Below are 18,336 nucleotides of genomic sequence, written 5' to 3'. Positions count from 1 at the left end.
TTCCCATTGGGACAAAAAAAGGATTGATTGCTACCGGTAGTAGCATAGTTAGCATAGCAATATCGGTTGTAAGCATTGCACTACCACAATAAACAAAAATAATAACCACATTAAATTAATAACAGACAAACCAACAATAGATAAATAAAGTATAGCATATTGGATACTGTATTACAAATCTCTGTTTTTTCTCCTTGCAGAAAACAGAGAGGAGTTACAGCAGTGGCCAATGTATAAATACATCACCCTGCATTAATTTCTAAAGTAAAATTCAATGTATAGACATAAGAAACATGAGGAACAATTTCATTCAATTTTACTTACTTCCCCTGGACGAATTTTGATGTAGAAGTTATTCCTCTTATATGAAATTTTGAGAACCTTAGGCCAAGCAAATCTGTTTATTCTGAGTCTGTCTCGATAAATCAAGAGACCACTTGCACAGACACCTAACATGATTTCAACTCCTTCAGAATCCTGAAAAAAGATTGGATATTTATTTTAATCTAAAATCAATTCCACAGGTTATTTATCAGCTATGATATTCATTTTCATTATATTTTTTCATAATTTTAATAATGCACATAAAATTATTCCTACAAGCATGGAGTGTTAGAAAAACACAATTAAAATGTTATACAATTCTTGGTGTTTATGTTCATCAGCTAGATAGAACAAAGTTTATTTACATCCTATGAGACCACATTTTTAGCATGTAGTCAAAAACATACAGAGAATTTCCAGAGGAAACTAAGTTTCTTATGCTTAATGAACAAATTATAATTTGTTTACATACATACATATACAAATGATATGTATGAAACCCCTGTACTAGGAAGAAAGCTAATTATTAAACATATAATAATATATAATTACAAATATTTAAATTGCATAAAATAATTATTGAAGTAATTTGTTTTCCTGCTTCCTCTCAACTGCTACTTCCTTTTGGTTATTATCTAATAAATTACTGTACACTTGCAATTGAGGGGACAGAAATTGTATATTAATATTTCTGCAAAAGAAAACAATTTTCAATATAGTTCCTATCTTTAATTATCTTTAGACTATTACCCAGGCCTCAATGATCTCAATTTTGATGTTCATACATTTTTAGAAAGATATAATTATATTATTCTTTGAATTTTTTTGATAGCAGAAGTGACCAAGATTTTTGCTGGTTATTTATTTGCCCAAAGATGCTTATTTAACTTATATTTGTTAATGACAATTAACAAAAGGTGAAAGTTAAGGTTGTTTTTCATTCTTAATTTATGTATTTGCTTGCAAATTGCTGGAAGAGCTTTTGAAATTATGCATCTGGTTCATTTTAGAAAATATTTTATTCAGAATGATACTGGAGGATTCCAAAACTTCTTCATCAATTATAAATTGTCAAAAAATAGCCAGTTTGATCTATTAGTTAAGACACCAGGCTAGAACTCGGGAGACTGCGAGTTCTAATCCTGTTAGGCACGAATGTTGACAGTGTAAATTTGAACCAGCTACTCTCTCAGCCCAACTCACCTTACACAGGATTGTGATTGTGAGGAAGGAGCATTAGGTATGTTTGCTGCCTTGACTTATATGTAAAAATAATAAAGACAAAATAAAAAAAAATCTAAAAACATGAATATAATGATTTTACTAAAGCCTTATGCGAATAATCTTTTTTTTGGAGAAAGATAGTTTAAAAAATAAATATGTTAATATTAAGTAATTTAATTAAATGCATAATTTAAAAGAAGATCTATTTTTCTTAGTGCAGCTGGTTAGTGAAATCCTTTACAGCAATGCTAAGGACTACTTCAATGTAAGGGACATAATTAGCTACAAAGCTAAAACTTAATGGTTCATTCATGATCAATAAGCTGACATTAAAATTAAACTGAACCCTGTAAACAATCATTTAATTTAATATACACACAGTAGCACTTGATAGGGTAGCAGGAAAAGGACTTGGAGAAGATATTCAAATGCTGTGATTTGTATATATCTACAAAGATCAAAATCACAAGTATAATAGTTTTCCTGAAATATTCTATGGAGATGAAAGTTGAATTTTGAAGAAGCAGGAGTGTGTATTGATTTAACGTTGAAGAAGACCATAGATAACCAAGAAAACAAATGGATCATAGAATAAAGAGCCACGGTGGCACAGAGGTTAGAATACAATATTGCCAGCTAACTCTGCCTATTGCCAGGACTTTGATCCTGACTTGTTCAAGATTGACTCAGCCTTCCATCCTTCTGAGGTTGGTAAAATGAGGACCCAAATTGTTGGGGGCAATATGCTGACTCTGTAAACCTCTTAAGAGTGCTGTAAAGCACTATAAAGCGGTATATAATTTTAAGTGCTATTGCTATTGCTAAATCAATCATATTTTTCATTCAAGGTATGAAAGCTCAGCCTCAATAATACTATTTTTAAGTGCAAAATACAATATAATTATTTAGGCAGTGGTTAGTATTGGTAGAAAAATAGAAAAGGGAAGAAAGTGTTACCAAAACTTGTTTTTTGTAATTTTTTACTTATATTTTATTAGTAATTATTAATGTTTTGCTTTGTTTATTGTATTATTATTCTTGTTTGAGTTCTGTTTAAATAATCTGTCAAACCTCATGGAAGACAAATGAGGTCGAATTTTTAGACTGCTGAATAAAATATGTACCTTAGCATGATGTAGATCTACTCCATACATAGACAGTTTTTTGGCATTTTCCAAAAAGTGCATCTCTGCTTCTGCAGGTGTCATTCCCCTAAAGTTAATCAATATGAAAAAAAAACCACACACATAAAAACAAGTGAAAGTGAAGTTGCTTCATGAAAAAACAATTTTCTTCAAAATGTAGGTTCTCCATGCATGCCTGTGCATATGCTAAAGTCAATGAGTTGGCACTTTTGCTAAAGCGATGCAGTTTGCTGTATCAAAGGGATTTGCTTTAAGTGGAGGTATTAAGGCAGAGAGTTTTGGTTTTTAAAGCTAAGGCACCTGAATGACTAGAGTCAAGACAATTTGCACAGCAAAGTAGACCAGGACTTTCCATAGGCCCATTATTTATATACATAGATTCCCAATGCATGTCTCACCTATGGCTTTTATGAAGCTCTATTACTTTATCTTCCAATTCTTTAGTATGATTTGGTGCAAAGCGGAATTCATTGACATAATCACTCCCATATTCATCAGGATCATAATCTCCAAGCTCTGACTGAACTGTATAGGAGCCTAATAGTGCAAGTGTGACAAAAGAACATGGCAATCGTCCAGACACAATGTCATCTCGCAGCTGCAAGCAGAGATAATACCTGCAACAAATTTATATTTTAAGAAAGCATATTAGCATTTATCTATTTAAGGAGAAGCATTTTTAAATGTATACTGATTCATAAGCAAATACATAATTTATATAAAACGCATTGCTGTTTTTAATAATGGACATAAAAAACAGGAAAAAGAAATACTGGGTGGGATGGGGTGGAAAGCACTTCACACTCCATAGATACATACGCACAAACTGGAAACTAAAATAATTGCCCTGTATCCAAAAATATGAACAATTGCTGAAATGCTGTTTGTAGCAACAGCTTTATTTGTTATACAAGGCAAAGCAAGATCTTAGTAAGTGGCAATTTGTATTTTTTTAGTTATTATTAACTAAATGAATAATTGCTTGCAAACAATTTTATCTATTAATGTCAACAATAATCTATTCTGAATTATTCAACTGAATCTTGAGAATTTTTGCTATAAAGAGTTAGAAAAGCCAACATAATGAAAGAAAGATAGATCAGTTTCTAGCGCCAGGCTAGAAACAAGGAGAATGTAGGTTCTAGCCCTGCTTACGCATGAAACCCAGCCCAATTAAGGACAGACTATTAGATATGTTCACTGCCTTGAGTTATTTATAAAAATAATAAAAGGTGGGAATATAAATAAATACAATAATGAAACTTACCATAAGCTCTTTAACATATCCTCCAGTAATTCCCCATGTAAAAGTTTAAAAACAAACAAGTTGGGTTTCCATATACACTACACTTGGAAGCACTCATTGCCAAGAAATCTGGGAATTGTATTTTTTAAAATACATATGGGATTAGGAGGAATAGAAATCTACACTTTAAAAATTTTGTAGGGTAATCAATGCCTCAAAAACTGACCTGTGCGATTCCTGAACTCTGCAATAAGAATAAATTTGAGTGACTCTAAGATAAGCCCCTAGAATAGAAGTTAGGCTGAATTTCAACTTCAACCAGGAGTGAATGTTAGAGGAAGTAACAACATCCCAGTAAGTATGACAGCTTTCCCGTTACTTATTATCAGCTCAATAACAGAATAACAGAGTTGCAAGAGATCTTCAAGGTTTTCTGTTCCAACCACCTGCTCAGGTAGGAAACCCTAGAACTTCAATGATTGAAATCAGCTGACCTTGTAGCAACAATTTGTTAGTTAAGCAGATTATGGTCGTAAAGATTTTTTTAGAAATAATTTCTGTTCAATGACAATGTATAAACTACCTTGTAATATCTTCAGAAAGTTGGGCAGGATCTGGAGGGTAGAATTTAACATTGAACGAGAAATACCAAGCACCACCTAAAATAAAACAAAGTACTGTTGGGATTCTCTGTCTTCTGCACTCATTATAATTATTTACTGAGGTAGATATTGTTGCTACTTTCAAAACTGATGCTTCCTTTAAAATTCTTAAGAGCCATTTTTTTCTGAGAGTTTTATTCAGCAACCATTCAATTATCTGAAGTTTCCATAAAACACTATACTAGGCAAGGATGTTAGGTAATAGTTAAATAATAAAATAAATATGGAAATAACCACATGGATAAGTAGGTGTGGTCTTGAAAGGGTAGTTTGAATGGCAACACACATTGCCACTTTGTTTTTTAAAGGCTGTTGTATGGATTTTATTCTGAAAGTATTGCTCTGACAGCATCAATCAGTAGATCTTTTAATCCCATTTTAATACTTTCCCTGTTTGCTGCACTCTATTTTAACTGTACGTGCAGTGATGGATATAGATGTTGAAAGTAAGTCAGGTTCTATTATTAAAATCTTGTGTCATTGGTTCCTTTAGCTATATACAAATTCAGCCAACCAGCCTCCTTGGCCTTTGAATGGTTGCTAAACAGGGTAATTGTTAACTGAGGACTACTGTATAAACTTCCAGAAGTGGGATATGATTCTTAAAAACCTAATATAATAAGCTCTTTAGAACCTAATATAGTACAGAACGTTTTGCTATATTACATGTAGTTTTCTCAGCTACCACCATCATATATGCACAATATATAGTACTAATCTTGAATAGTACGGATTTAGGCTAATAATAATATCATATTAAATGTATTGAAATATTTTATACAAAGATTTAAAAATATTCCTAGTTATCTAAATGGCACACGGCTTGGTTATTTATGGGACCTATTGTGTCCATAGTATCTGCCCAACCAATTTGATCCTGTGAAGTTTGTGCAGGCCAGCTCCTTCAATTAAATACCATCATATACTGGGACACTGAAAAGATGTCTTCTCTGTAGCAGTGCTGCCTTCTGGATCCAAAATAGTTTTCATTCTGCTATTATTTCAAAGAGCTGTGGCAACCTGGCTTTTCTCTCCGGACTTTGGCAAAGGGGAATGAGGCCTCCTCCTTTTCATTGCCCTTATCATCTTTTATCTTTAACATTTTATTGATTTATTCTAATTTCTTTGTTGTGAGCCATCTAGAGTTGTTGAGAGTTGGGCAGCATACAAGTTAAATATATCATTATCATCACCAGCATTACTGAATTATTATTAAATGATGGCTCCCTCTTTAAAAATATAGAATCTACCTCTGATAAATGACTGATAAAAACTTACTTCGTATCTGCTTTTTAATTTCTTTAGCTGGATCCAACCAATTCTGGAAAAAAACATTTTAAATACGGTATTTAAATTAGATGTGCAAACACTTTGATAAAGTCATGTTAAATAACAAGTGAAATATTAAAATTGAACTAATATGAAACACTTTAAGAACCAAGTAATACCAGTATGTTTCAATTGAATGACACTTAATTGTGTTTAATTACTTTGGTCAAACCACTTTAGATTTTAGCAAATCTAAGAACATGTACCCAATTCATCCTAAGACCTAAGCAAATTCCAGTTTTCTTAATTTCATCTTGTATCTATAATCTAGATATAATGATTAATCTTACAAAATAATTTCATTATATACTTTATTAGTATAACTAGTACAAAACAGGTTTAAGGGTATATACCAAAAATAAAAGTGCATTGTAACATCTTAAGATAGCAGAAGAGAAGAAAAGAAATTGGAGAAAATAACAAAATATAAATAGCGGAAATATAAGTAGGATGACTGTGGCAAAAAATAATCAAAGATAGTACTAATAGTAACAGGTGCCTTGAGTGCAATTCCAAAACATCTGGAACACCACTTGAACACCAATGGCATTGACAAAATCACCATCAATCAATTGCAAAAGGCAGCTTTATTTGTAACAGTTTACTTCCTATGACAATCAGATAATGATTGTCTGCATATTCCAGGTCCTTGGAAAAGATTTGATATATGGATAAACATGTCAAATCCATAGTCAACCTAGTTTGGACTTTCTGGGATTAACTAGTAACATAAAAGCAGTTGCATTTTCAATCAAATATTGCTTGCAAGAGGCAATGATAATCTGTAAATATATTTCAGGTGTTTTTCATTCTTAAGCTCTCTCATAAATATTTCAACAATAAATGTTAGGACTGTCAAAGAATTCTCGAAATGATGGAGGGATCTTGAAGGAAAAAAAGTAAAGAAAGATCAGTGAGATATGTATTAATTAGTAACTGTAAGGCTACACTTTTTTTTTAATTTAATCCATCTTCAAGAACATGCAACAGAACACTATATGTGTGTTCTTCTTAAATCTCAAAATCAAAATGAGATGTAATAATTCTTTTGAATATTTCACTGTGCATTACCTATCAGGAGTTCAGCTATAATTACAATTAAACAAAGCACTAGTCTCATTCTATAGTTGCTTATTCTTGGATTAAATATATTTTCCCCTTGTTATGTCATGATTTTCTGTAATAAATGGTTAATTTTACCTTCTGATTTTCCATATCTCTGTAAGTGAGTCCAAAATAATCTTTTTCCAAGAGGTTCAAGTGCTCACATACTTTGTCAAAAAGAATCTGGCCCTTTGAGCGCTTCTACAGTCAGGGGAGGAAAAAACAATCAGAATGAGTTTCAAGCTATCTTCTCCGTGAACATCCTAATTTTTTTAAAAATAACATTGTATAGAATGTAGAACTGATCAAGCAAAATTAAGCTTAATATATATTTTATTTATTCCAGGGATCAAACTTATTTCTCATTTGGTGGGAAGTATATTTATAATGTAAATCATTTATTCTAGTTATCCTGAATCAAGATGTCGATACTCTGCAACAATGTTATGAAAATATTTTTATCTTTTCACTTCATTTCTGAAAATGCAATTCAAGTAACATTATGTGTTTATGCCTTAACACTAAAGTTAGTTTCCAAGTTAATGTTATATGAAATCAATGTTTTAATAGCAATCTATATTCTCCTTAGAGAAATGCAATTATATCTGCTATATTAATTTTCCCAATTGCCTGAATCCTCCCATATTTGCTCTGATCTTTCTAAGAATCTCACTCAGTAAGTAGAAATTCAAATTATTTTCAACTTACAGTAAGCATGAAAATACAATATAATAATTAAACAAGAGTATGTTTATATAGTTTCCACAGTGAATTTTCCACTCTTAATTTATGTGACTTTGAATAACATCTATTAACTAAATATTCTGTTACTTGAAGAGAAACAGCTATCATCACTCCTTTTTACAATATATTGGGAGAGAACACAGAAAGATGGTGTAGCTGTTGTTAAGAGCTCTCTCTAAAGCAGGGGTGTCAAACTGCCGGCCCACAAGCCGGACACGTCATCTGGAAGCCGCGCCTACCCCATTGCCAGCAATGGCAAAACCGTCCCGATAAGTTGCGCGACATAACATGATGTCGCGAGTTTGACATGTCTGCTCTAAAGCCTTAATTTTTAGCTAGCTCTTCTGCTTCTACTTCATCTCATTTTATTTTCATCTCTTTTACTTTTCTTCTGCTGGAGATCTGCATTTTTATTATTTTTACTGTAGACTGATATTTTTATCATGTCTGTCATTTATCCAGCTGCTACAAAGCACAACAACAGCAACAACTACAATAATAATAATAGAGTTGGAAGGGACCTTGGAGGTCTTCTAGTCCAACCCCCTGCTCAGGCAGGAAACACCCTATACCATTTCAGACAAATGGTTGTCCAGTCTCTTCTTAAAAACTTCCAGTGTTGGAGCATTCACAACTTCTGGAAGTTGTTCCAACCTGCTTGCTTATCCAACAAAGGGATGGGGACTTAAAAAACAAAAACAGCAATAGCATAGCAATAGCATAGTACTTTACAGCTTTCTCTGGGTGGTTTACAATGTAGAAGCAATATTGTCCCCAACAGTCTGGGTGCTCATTTTATTGATCTTGAGTCAACCTTGAGTCCCAACAGGATCGAACTCCAGTCTATGGGCAGAGTCAGCCTGCAATACTGTACTTTAATCACTGTGCCACCAGTATTACTGACTTCACAACCAGAAAATGCCTACTGATGGCACAAACAGCATTATCAAGCTTCTAACCACAGTTAACAATGAATTGGACACTTGAATAAAAGAGACTTTTATTAAGCTTAAACATAGGCACCCATGTACAGCTGCTAAGTCAGTTTAAACAAGCTTATGCAGAGACAATTGTGATTCAAAACCAGATAATAGTGGTAGAAAGGTAGATCCTAATTTGGAACCTTAAAAAAAATAAGTAAAGAGATCTAAGCTATATCCAAAGCAAGTTTCACCTTCCCAGGAAGCATTGGATAAAACACAAGTAAATAATTACTGCTACTTACAGCCAATCCAGATTATTTTATTTATTTATTTGACTTGAATGTTTCCCATCTTTTCTAGAGGCGACTTTGGGTGGCTTACAAACATTAAAAGCCGGTAAAACATTAAAACAATAAATCATAATAATATACAATTAAAAGATGGGGAGGAAGGGAGCAAGATGCACCTTGGGAGAAGCAGGTTGTTTTAATCCATTAGCCACCTCCACAGTGATGCACCCCATTAGGGTTCCAGGCCAATTGAAAGAGCCCTTCATGCCCTTATGGAAGGTCCAAAGGATGAGTGAGGATCTCACCTCAGGGGTTACATTTTCCAAAAGATAGGAGCCATGGCAGAAAAGGCTCTTCACCTAGACCTGGCCAGCCAAATTCCTCGACTGACAAGGTCCGTAGCATGTCCCTTCTGCTGGTGTGGGTAAAGGACGCCGATCCCATAGGGGTGAGATGGTTCCTCAGATAGCCTGGACCCATGCTATGAAAGGGCTTTAAAGGTGATAAACTACACCTTGAATTGTACCTGGAATCAACAGCCAGTGCAATTCACAGAATATCGGCGTAACATGGGCGATCTTAGGGGTCCCAAGAACTGCCTGTCCTGCCACATTTTACATCATTTGCAGTTCCAAATACTCTTCAAGGATAGTCCCATGTAAATTGCATTGCAATAGTTCAAATGTGAGTTGACATTAACTGTAAAATACTATTATAATTTAAAGATCCCTTAATGGACTAACAGGCTCCATTCTCTAGAGCAGGGATCCTCAACCCCCAAGTCCCTGGACTGGCACCGGTCCGTGGCATGCCAGAAACCAGGCCACATAAACAAGTGAAGCCCCATGCATGGGATGCAGGCAACATATGAAACCATGCATCCTCCAGGCTGTGGAAAAACTTTTCTCCACAGAACCGGTCCCTGAACCCCCCCCCACACAAGTCTTGAAAATGACTTAACCCCCCCTAAAGTCACTGCCTTAATCCTTTTACTCTACCCAGAATCCATACTTCAGAATATTTCAGACCTTTTTTTCTGTCTTTTTTTGGAACCTCTGTCCATTTTAATAAGGGTTTAATTGGGCAAGGGAAAGCCTTTATTTACCAATAGCAGTGTTGTTCCAAGATTCCTGGAAGTTATAATATAATTTACCTTTCCTTATTTTCTTGGACAAATTGCACCTTTGGGTTGGATTCTGGGTGGCAAGAAAATGCAAAGAGCTGATGCCAATCAAAATGTGATTGAGGCACATTTTGATAGGCATCAGACAGTATCAGATCTACTTAGTCCCTGCCATTTTGAGTGCAAAATGGACATTCCCTCCTGGCTGGGCTCGAAAAAACTGTCAGCTGGAAAAGCCAGTAATTAGCTGGGCACAGATGCGGCGAACTCAGCTTTAGGAATAGAGTCTCACACCCAGAAAGTTGTGGAGCATGGCCCATGAAGGCCAAAAGATATTCCCGGATAACAATCACTATGACCTCTATTAGGCCTTGGCTGATGCCAGCCATAAAACCCAGCTGGACACATTTCCAGAAATGTTCCTTCCTCTAGTGTCAGTCAGGACGTGGTGTTACATGCCAAGATTACCCTACTCTGGCTGATGGGGCCCACAGCATGCCTCCTCTGTTGGCATCCTGGGGCTGGCCAATCCCAGAGGTATGAGATGGTCCCTCAAGTAGGTTACTATAAAAAAAACTATAGGGCAGAGAGGAACATAATAAAAAGTAAATGCCTATAGCTTAATGTAGTCAAAAACTGGATAATAATTTGTAAATTGCAAACTCAGAGTGCAGCTATGCAAATAGACATTATTAAATAAATCTGCACAGAAACGATGCAAAACTGAATACTTTCTCCTTTGGATTGCAACAGTTATAATGCCTGTATATTTTATCTTCATTTCTCTGTATCAAGAGCAGCTATACTGTAGTAAGAAATGCATAGCATACAGTAATAGCTTAAGAAGTTGCTTATTATTTGCCATATTCTTCGTGATGTCATGCTCTGATAAGTTTAGCTGTTAAGAATTAGGTGACTGCGGTGCAAAACAAACAAGCTCAGCAGTTAAGTGGAACAATCATTAAGAAGTGCAACGACTTGTTGGGCTAACAATCTGAAAAAGCCAGTACTAAGCTAAGCAAACAGCCAAACAAACATTCAACAAAGGACAACCAATTCTTGATAAGACTGTGATAAGACTGATTCTGAGATCAGATCAAATTAATTTTAAGTTTTAATTTTATCAGTGAAAATAATTCAGATACATAGCTATTAATATACTTTTAGTAGGAAAAGCAATTGATTACTTTGCAGGTTGTTAGCTTGCTTATAAGTCAAATAAATTCAAGTGTTGGAATTGAAATGACACTCTGTTCTGGACGTCATCATTTCAATCCAGAAGGCTCTTATTCCAATACTAAATCAATCATCTGTCTCCTGGGTCTCATCATTCCAATATTACAAAGCATTGCTTCTCTAGCTTCTTTAATGTGGTCTAGTGCTGTGATAGCTTTCACTTTTTCATAATAATTTGACATCTGTGACTGATATAATTCCCAATGAATTTCTACATCTTTTTCAAGATGTATAGTCTTTTATTTTTGTAGCATATAGGGGAAAAGCATAGAAAGTGACAAGTAGCTGACAGAGAACTCTAAATGTGTTTAGAAGCAGCAGCACAGGATAAGTGAGATAGGAAACAGAACTACATGTTCTTTTAAAAAGCTAGAATTAATTGAAATGAACAATTTCTAACATGCATGTATAATTCATTCTCCAAAATGATTTAATGAGACTAGCAATGATAATTGAATGCCAATCCCAGCCTCTATGCATACACACTCAACCTGGAAAGAACTTTGAAAAAGCTATGTTTAATGTTCAGAACATCAAATGATATATAACCATCAATTCCAGCAACAGTGCTTCTGTGTGTGCTGATGTTTGTATGTTAATTGCCTTTTTAAGATCACAGCAGTCCATTTAAATACACTTCTAAAAAAAATCAAACAAAAACCACTTTCTTTTCAAATGTTATAAAGAACCTGACAGGGTAACTCTTATCAATACAGAAAATACAATCCAATATTTATGGTCACATTTAAAATGCTACATAAAATTTCTAAGCAAGTATGGAGGTAGAGGTTGTCTAGTGGTCCAGGTGGCCAAAAAAGATTGATGAAGGGAGGGAAGGAAGTAATAAAGAATGGTCTAACTACTGAACAATTACATTTATCTTACATGCTAGTAAAATAATATTCAAGGTTTGGCAATCCAGATTTCAACTATGTATGGAATGGCACTGTCAAATATATAAACTGGATCTTAAGAGTCAGAAGACCTGAGATCACACTGTTAAAATCTAGTGTTTAATGGAAAAAGTAAGGAATTTCACAAATATTTTGATCCCTGCTTTATTGATTATACAAAGATTGACTCTGTAGACCATTGGTGTAGTGATTAAGGCACCAAACTAGAAATTGGTAGATTGAGTTCTAGTCTCGCCGTAGGCATGGAATCAACTGTTGTCTTTGGGCAGTCATTCACTCAGCCCTAGACAAATCTGAAATCTTTCTAAGAGAACTGCAGGAACTCATCCAGGCAGTCGCCAAGAGTCAACAGTGACTCAAAGGGACATAAACAAAAGAATTATCCTTAAAACATGTCATCTTATCATCCTATACAGTAATTTGTTTGATTGCCAAAAAGCAACAGATGGAACAGAATACAGCACAGATAAATGATTCAAAACTGAAAAAAACAGAGTTTTAGGATTGTAAACTGTCTTCTAATTTATTTAGCTCATATGCAAAATATATAATAAGAAATCCTCATTAAAAACTGGAATTAAAATTGTTGGGAGAAATATAAACTTCAGATATGCTTTGTATCCATTGCCAAGGCCATAGTTTCCCAAGTTGTAACATATAGCAGGAGAAGTGCACCATAAAAAAGACTGAGCAAGAAAAATCTGATGCTGAAAATTGTTGCAAATAGATTATTCATTACCAGATGAAATAAAATTGCTTACTGGAAGCACTGATAATGAAGATAATGCTTCAATTCTTTTGACACATAATGAGAAGGCAAAAGTCACTGGAAAATACTTCCACTTAGAAAAATTGAAAGCAATAAAAAAGGCTGATAGGAGGCAAGATGATTAGATACTATCACTGATGATTTAAGCAGGAGTTTGTAAGAACTCAAGGGAGATGTTACTGACAGAAAAATGTGACGAATTTCTATTCATCATCTCACAGATATGAACTACAGCAAACAAATCTATAATAGTTGCTGGATGTAGCAGCTACTTTAGATAAAGTAGAAAAGGCCATAACCCCAGCCAATCAAATATCAAATATTTTTGATTTGGCATCCTAAAATAGACAGGTAATCCCAAACATATTAAGAAAGAAACTGTGGGTTGCTCCTCCAGTTTATAGACAAGATGACAGAGGTTAAACACCCTCCTTTTCAATATAAACCTCCAAATTACAGTAAGGTCACTTCTCTTCTTCCATAAAGGAAGCAGCCTATGTTGCCTATAATATTGATAAATGTTGCAGTATTATATTTTTCTAAGATTCTATTCAGCTTCAGATGTAACAAAATACTGCAGATTTGGCACACTGTTCCATTTCTTTTATATATGGGGATTTCCTTCAGATTGGATCCATCAAAATTACTTCCAAGGCAAATGACAGCAAATTTATCAGGAAATGTAGAACTTAAATTTCAGCTGTCAGCACAAAATCAATGACTTATTTTTTTGAGAACTATTTTCTCATAGTGCTAGATCCGAGCTTAAAGAAAGACTATCTAGAATGGACAAATGAGTAAAGCCAGCCACATAAAAGTACAACAATGGAAGTACAATCTCAGATATGTGTGTTCCTTATTTTCATTGGACAGCTCCCTATTTTGATCATCTTAAATCATGATCTGCTGGACAGCTCCTTAGCTTCTGCGACAAGAAATTGAATCACTTGGTGGATGTGGGGCATAGCAACCGGTACAATACAGTAGAATGTTGGGTATAAATCTGGAAGTCTTATGACGTTACCACAACTATTGTTGGCTTTGGCCTCCATTACTTTTTTTAAAAAGTAATCCTATTACCTTGGGACAAAAAATTCTCCAAATCAATTATACATTATAACTTTGATTGTTCCAAATCAAGTAACAATTAATTTAACTAATGTTTTCTAAAAGGATTTATTTAAAAAATACGATTGCAGCATATCTTGTTTCATAAGCTAAGGAGTTCTGAACAATAATTTTGCTCACAAATAAAATGCTCTAGATCTTTGATCAATTTATTGCTTTTCCCATCTCGTATAGACTTTTTGAAATAGAATATCCTATCCAAATCTGTAACTAGTAATCCAAATATAATGTACAAAACCATTTATTGTCAGGCATTATTATATATTTTTAAAAAGCCTTGACTGAGAAAAGCCCTTATACTGCAGCCTTCAAAAAAGACACAGCTAATGGATCCTAATATGTCCTGAGGTGCTATTGTTGTCTTTTATTTATAAAGATTATATTCTGAGTGAAAATCTTAATTACCAATTATGCATAATTATGTAAGATTTTTTGAAAGAGAATATTTCTCATGTATACTGTTGTTTCCCGTCCCTTACTCCTTCTGGTATCACAGGTGTGTGTGTGTGTGGGTGTGTGTGTACTGTATGTGTGTGTGTATATATATACACACACACATACATATACATACACACACACAGAGATGTGTATGCTAAAAAATTTTGATTGCTAACAAAGAGTTAAAGGGAGACTGGGATAGCAATCCCAAAAAATTTAGCACACAAATAATGTCGCGGTAGCGACTGCTGCCTGTGGATAGCCCTAGATTGGGCTGATACAGGCAAAAGATTTCTTCCTTCCATATTTGGGCCCAACAGGGTGCATCAAAAAAACACTCAAGACAGATGTGTATATATTTCCTTATTGAGGGAGGCATTCTGTTTAGATATTTTTTTAAAAAAAGGAAATTTCACTGGAATCACTCATCAATTGTACGACCTTAAATTACCTAATTTAACATTATGTGCATAAATCTATCCTGTAGAAGTTCCTCTCTTTTCATTTTTACCTCTACTTCACAGCCATATTCAGAGCCATCCAGAAGGATTACTTTGCACTGCATATTTTTTGGTTTTTTCACAATCTTTAAAGGAGATCGGGAGAGTTTGCTTGAGGATGATTTTTGAGAGAGTTTATCGTCTTCAAACTGCTGATATTCCAGCTGCTTTGCCACTGCGGCGGCAACTTCAAGTTCTTTGTCAGTGGCCTAGAAACAGAGGGAAATTCAATTCTTGTTTCAGAATAAAAATGGGCAATCAGAGCAGGCTTTCAGAATCATGGAGCATAACCAGGCATCTCTTTGCAGAAGCCTGTTCAGAACCCATTTTAAAATAAGCATATAAACTGTATTGTAAAAGAGATAAATCACTTATTTCATAAATTGTGAAGGCATTTTAGGCTAATGAAACCACTATTCTGCTGTTGTATAGCTTTTTTTTTTTTAGACGTGCTAAAGGAAACTGCAATATAGTCGCTCGTTTAAAAATAAAGTCAAATAACCTGAATAGAAAAGATCCAACACTGCAATGACTGTTAAACAGCCATGTTTCATTTCAGAAATCTAAGATGTTGTAATAGTCTGAAAATATGCTCCAAACCAAGTGGTTGCTCTTTTCAGTACCAACAGTATTGTTTTTTAAATAATGGCTTATATTTGTGTGATATATTAATCATGAAAAATAAATTCATACTGACTTCAGTAAATACTTTACTTTAGAGCCAGTCCAGTAACATGGAACAAAAAATACAAGCAAAATCCAACAACAGATCTAAATTATGTTAGATATTGGAGATCATCTCCTTTTCATAACAGCTAATGGACTGAAAAATAATTTTGGGGGGCAGACAATTGGACTCAAATTACCCCAAATATGTGTCTGAAATAAATTTAAAAACTTCTAATATAATTTCCCCGCTTTCCACATTAAATGCTTATCATTATAAAATTTTAGTAAAAATAGCCTTAAAAGAAAAAAGCAACACTGAGCATTTATTTTGTTTTGTTATACTTTCTAGAATCCATTTTGATTTCTCTGAGTAACAATGTGCTGCCACTCCCAGCAAATGTGCTACCTCTCTCCAAATGAGCTGGACTACCATTTCTATAAAATTCTCATGGAAGGCTACTGCAGCTCAAAATGATGCATGCTATAACATTTTATTTCTAATGCTTGTTGCTATAATAATCCTAATCTCTAACACATTCGGTTAGTGCCATATTGAGGAAGGGTGATTTCCTAAATAACTTGCCTGTTCCTTTTTTACAGGAGTGCTATGGGCTGCAACACTGGGAAATTGTTCTAATGCATTCTGGTGCTCTTCCTTCACTTGCTGTGGCTGCTGTTCTTGGGTTGCTTTTTCTTGTTGCCCAGATGTTTCTTCCTGCTCTTGATCCTGATCTTTGGATTCAGAGTCTGAACCAGATTCTGTAGTCATAGTTGATTATCCTACAATAAAAGGAAGAATCGTGAGATTCAGAATTGTAACAATCTAAAAAATATACCAAAAAGGTTGATTTATAAAATATCTATATATAATACTATTTATACCAATATTGTTACAAATATCACACTATAGTTCACTGAACTAGGATCAGTTGCAGGTGAGGAACAAGGGATTCCTTTCCATCTAGTCACTATGTCCAACTCTACCCTCCCTTCACATGGAGTTAATCTGAGCAAGGCCTGGATAATTTATTTTAAATGCAGGATGTTCCTAACTCCAGTTACTGAAAGTACCAGATAGAAATTAATTTGCTAGGGCCACAATGCTTGTTCAGAATTGCAAAATACAATAAAAACCAATCAGATAAACAATAATTCTTCATGATTATCTTTGATATCTCAGGAAAATCAAATATCCGGTTCTGCAAGTATTCCTGCTGTTGGAGAATATATCTCTAGCTGCATGAAGCTATCTGCCTGAAGAGGGAAATATATGAATTGGCTAGAGAATCTTCAAATTCCTTTTATTCCGATGTGAGATTTGCAGAGAAGTAGTACTGGCATTAATTTTAAAGTTAGTTCAATGGTCTAAACTAGCCAGGGTTTTCCTTTTATACAAGGAGCCATACTCATGATTGCAAATACAGTCTTGCTTCAGACCTCCTGCCTGAAGGAGTATAGTCTGGGGAGAGGTAGGGCAGTGCTAAAGCACAGCCTTGAGTCTTCAACCTTCTGTGGCACTCAACTGCTGCACACCCACGTTTATAGAGCTTTCTAGATTAGGCAGGGTGCAGTACAAGTTGCAGTACTAGCATGACATGTATGTGAAGGAAAATATTTAATTCCAATATACAACCATGAGAAAGTGCAGGATATGCACTTAGGCGAAGGACTAAGTAACAGAATAGGTGCAACAGGATAGGGGTGAAAACTGCGTAGCTAAATTAAGAGCGAGGGAAAAAGAGAAATGTGCATGTGCTATGTTTATCAGCTGCCTGCCATGGAGTCTTTGTATACCAAAAGGCCAGTCAGAATTTAGAGAAGGACACATGTGGGTGACAGATAACGCCAGAGGCAATGGGATGTTTGAGAGGAAGGCTCAGAAGCTGAGATTCCTCAATGTGCATGCATATGCTAGCTTGATTGGGCAGAACAATTATGAGAGCTCCGGAGAAAGAAAGAGCAAGACAACAATGCAATTTCTACACATACAACATATTTACCAGTGGCTATAATTATAAATAGCCTTCATGGGAAATCTGTGAGGGTTGTTTCTATCATGGTGGACCAGGCTCAATAATAAGAGTACTTGGCCACGAGGTAAGATACCAAAAGTATCAAAGCAGCTGAAAGATCTACATCTATTTACATATCACAGGCTTGTTACTGTGGAGAAAAATAAGAGGGAGTCCTAAAAATACTACTCAATGCTCCTAAACCAGAGGGTTATAAACCTGAAGAATAAATAAACTATACAATCCAAAACATTTCATATAAAATCAATACATCATAGTTTCTATCAAAGTCTATTCAGAAATACAGTAAATAGTTGTGGTTATGGAAAACATTTGAAGGACTGTTTCAAGACTGTTTCAATATTATAGGCATCAGAATCATCTGGGATGCTTGGCATAGCTGCTTTGAAGACTCTCCCACATTGTCCATGTCTAAGTTTCCATGGACATGGAAAAGTTTAATAAGTAGTTATTTGTGCATGTGCTTGTGGAAATACTGTAATCCAGAAAGGCTTTCGAAATAACAGTGAAAGCTGACTCAATATTTTGAAGGGAT

At 34.6% G+C, this 18,336-nt stretch overlaps 1 protein-coding gene across 1 annotated transcript in view; it reads right to left on the bottom strand.

Moving 5' to 3' along the window:
• Positions 1 to 16,539, bottom strand: part of EPB41L3 (erythrocyte membrane protein band 4.1 like 3) — a 48,803-nt gene extending 32,264 nt beyond the window's left edge. The window contains exons 1-8 of the mRNA XM_029284691.1: positions 16,352 to 16,539; positions 15,111 to 15,308; positions 7,131 to 7,235; positions 5,880 to 5,922; positions 4,523 to 4,598; positions 3,092 to 3,310; positions 2,673 to 2,760; positions 325 to 477 (exon numbers count right to left, since the gene is read on the bottom strand). Of these exons, the coding sequence (XP_029140524.1) occupies positions 325 to 477; positions 2,673 to 2,760; positions 3,092 to 3,310; positions 4,523 to 4,598; positions 5,880 to 5,922; positions 7,131 to 7,235; positions 15,111 to 15,308; positions 16,352 to 16,537 (1,068 nt within the window). The 5' untranslated portion in view covers positions 16,538 to 16,539. The remainder of the gene's footprint in view (positions 1 to 324; positions 478 to 2,672; positions 2,761 to 3,091; positions 3,311 to 4,522; positions 4,599 to 5,879; positions 5,923 to 7,130; positions 7,236 to 15,110; positions 15,309 to 16,351) is intronic.
• Between the last annotated feature and the right edge of the window lie 1,797 nt (positions 16,540 to 18,336).

Source organism: Protobothrops mucrosquamatus, unplaced genomic scaffold (genome assembly GCF_001527695.2).
Source record: "Protobothrops mucrosquamatus isolate PMUCROS unplaced genomic scaffold, P.Mucros_1.0 scaffold842, whole genome shotgun sequence".
Taxonomy (NCBI): domain Eukaryota; kingdom Metazoa; phylum Chordata; class Lepidosauria; order Squamata; family Viperidae; genus Protobothrops; species Protobothrops mucrosquamatus.
Note: the sequence above shows the minus strand (reverse complement) of the source record. Positions and strands in the feature narration are given on the sequence as shown.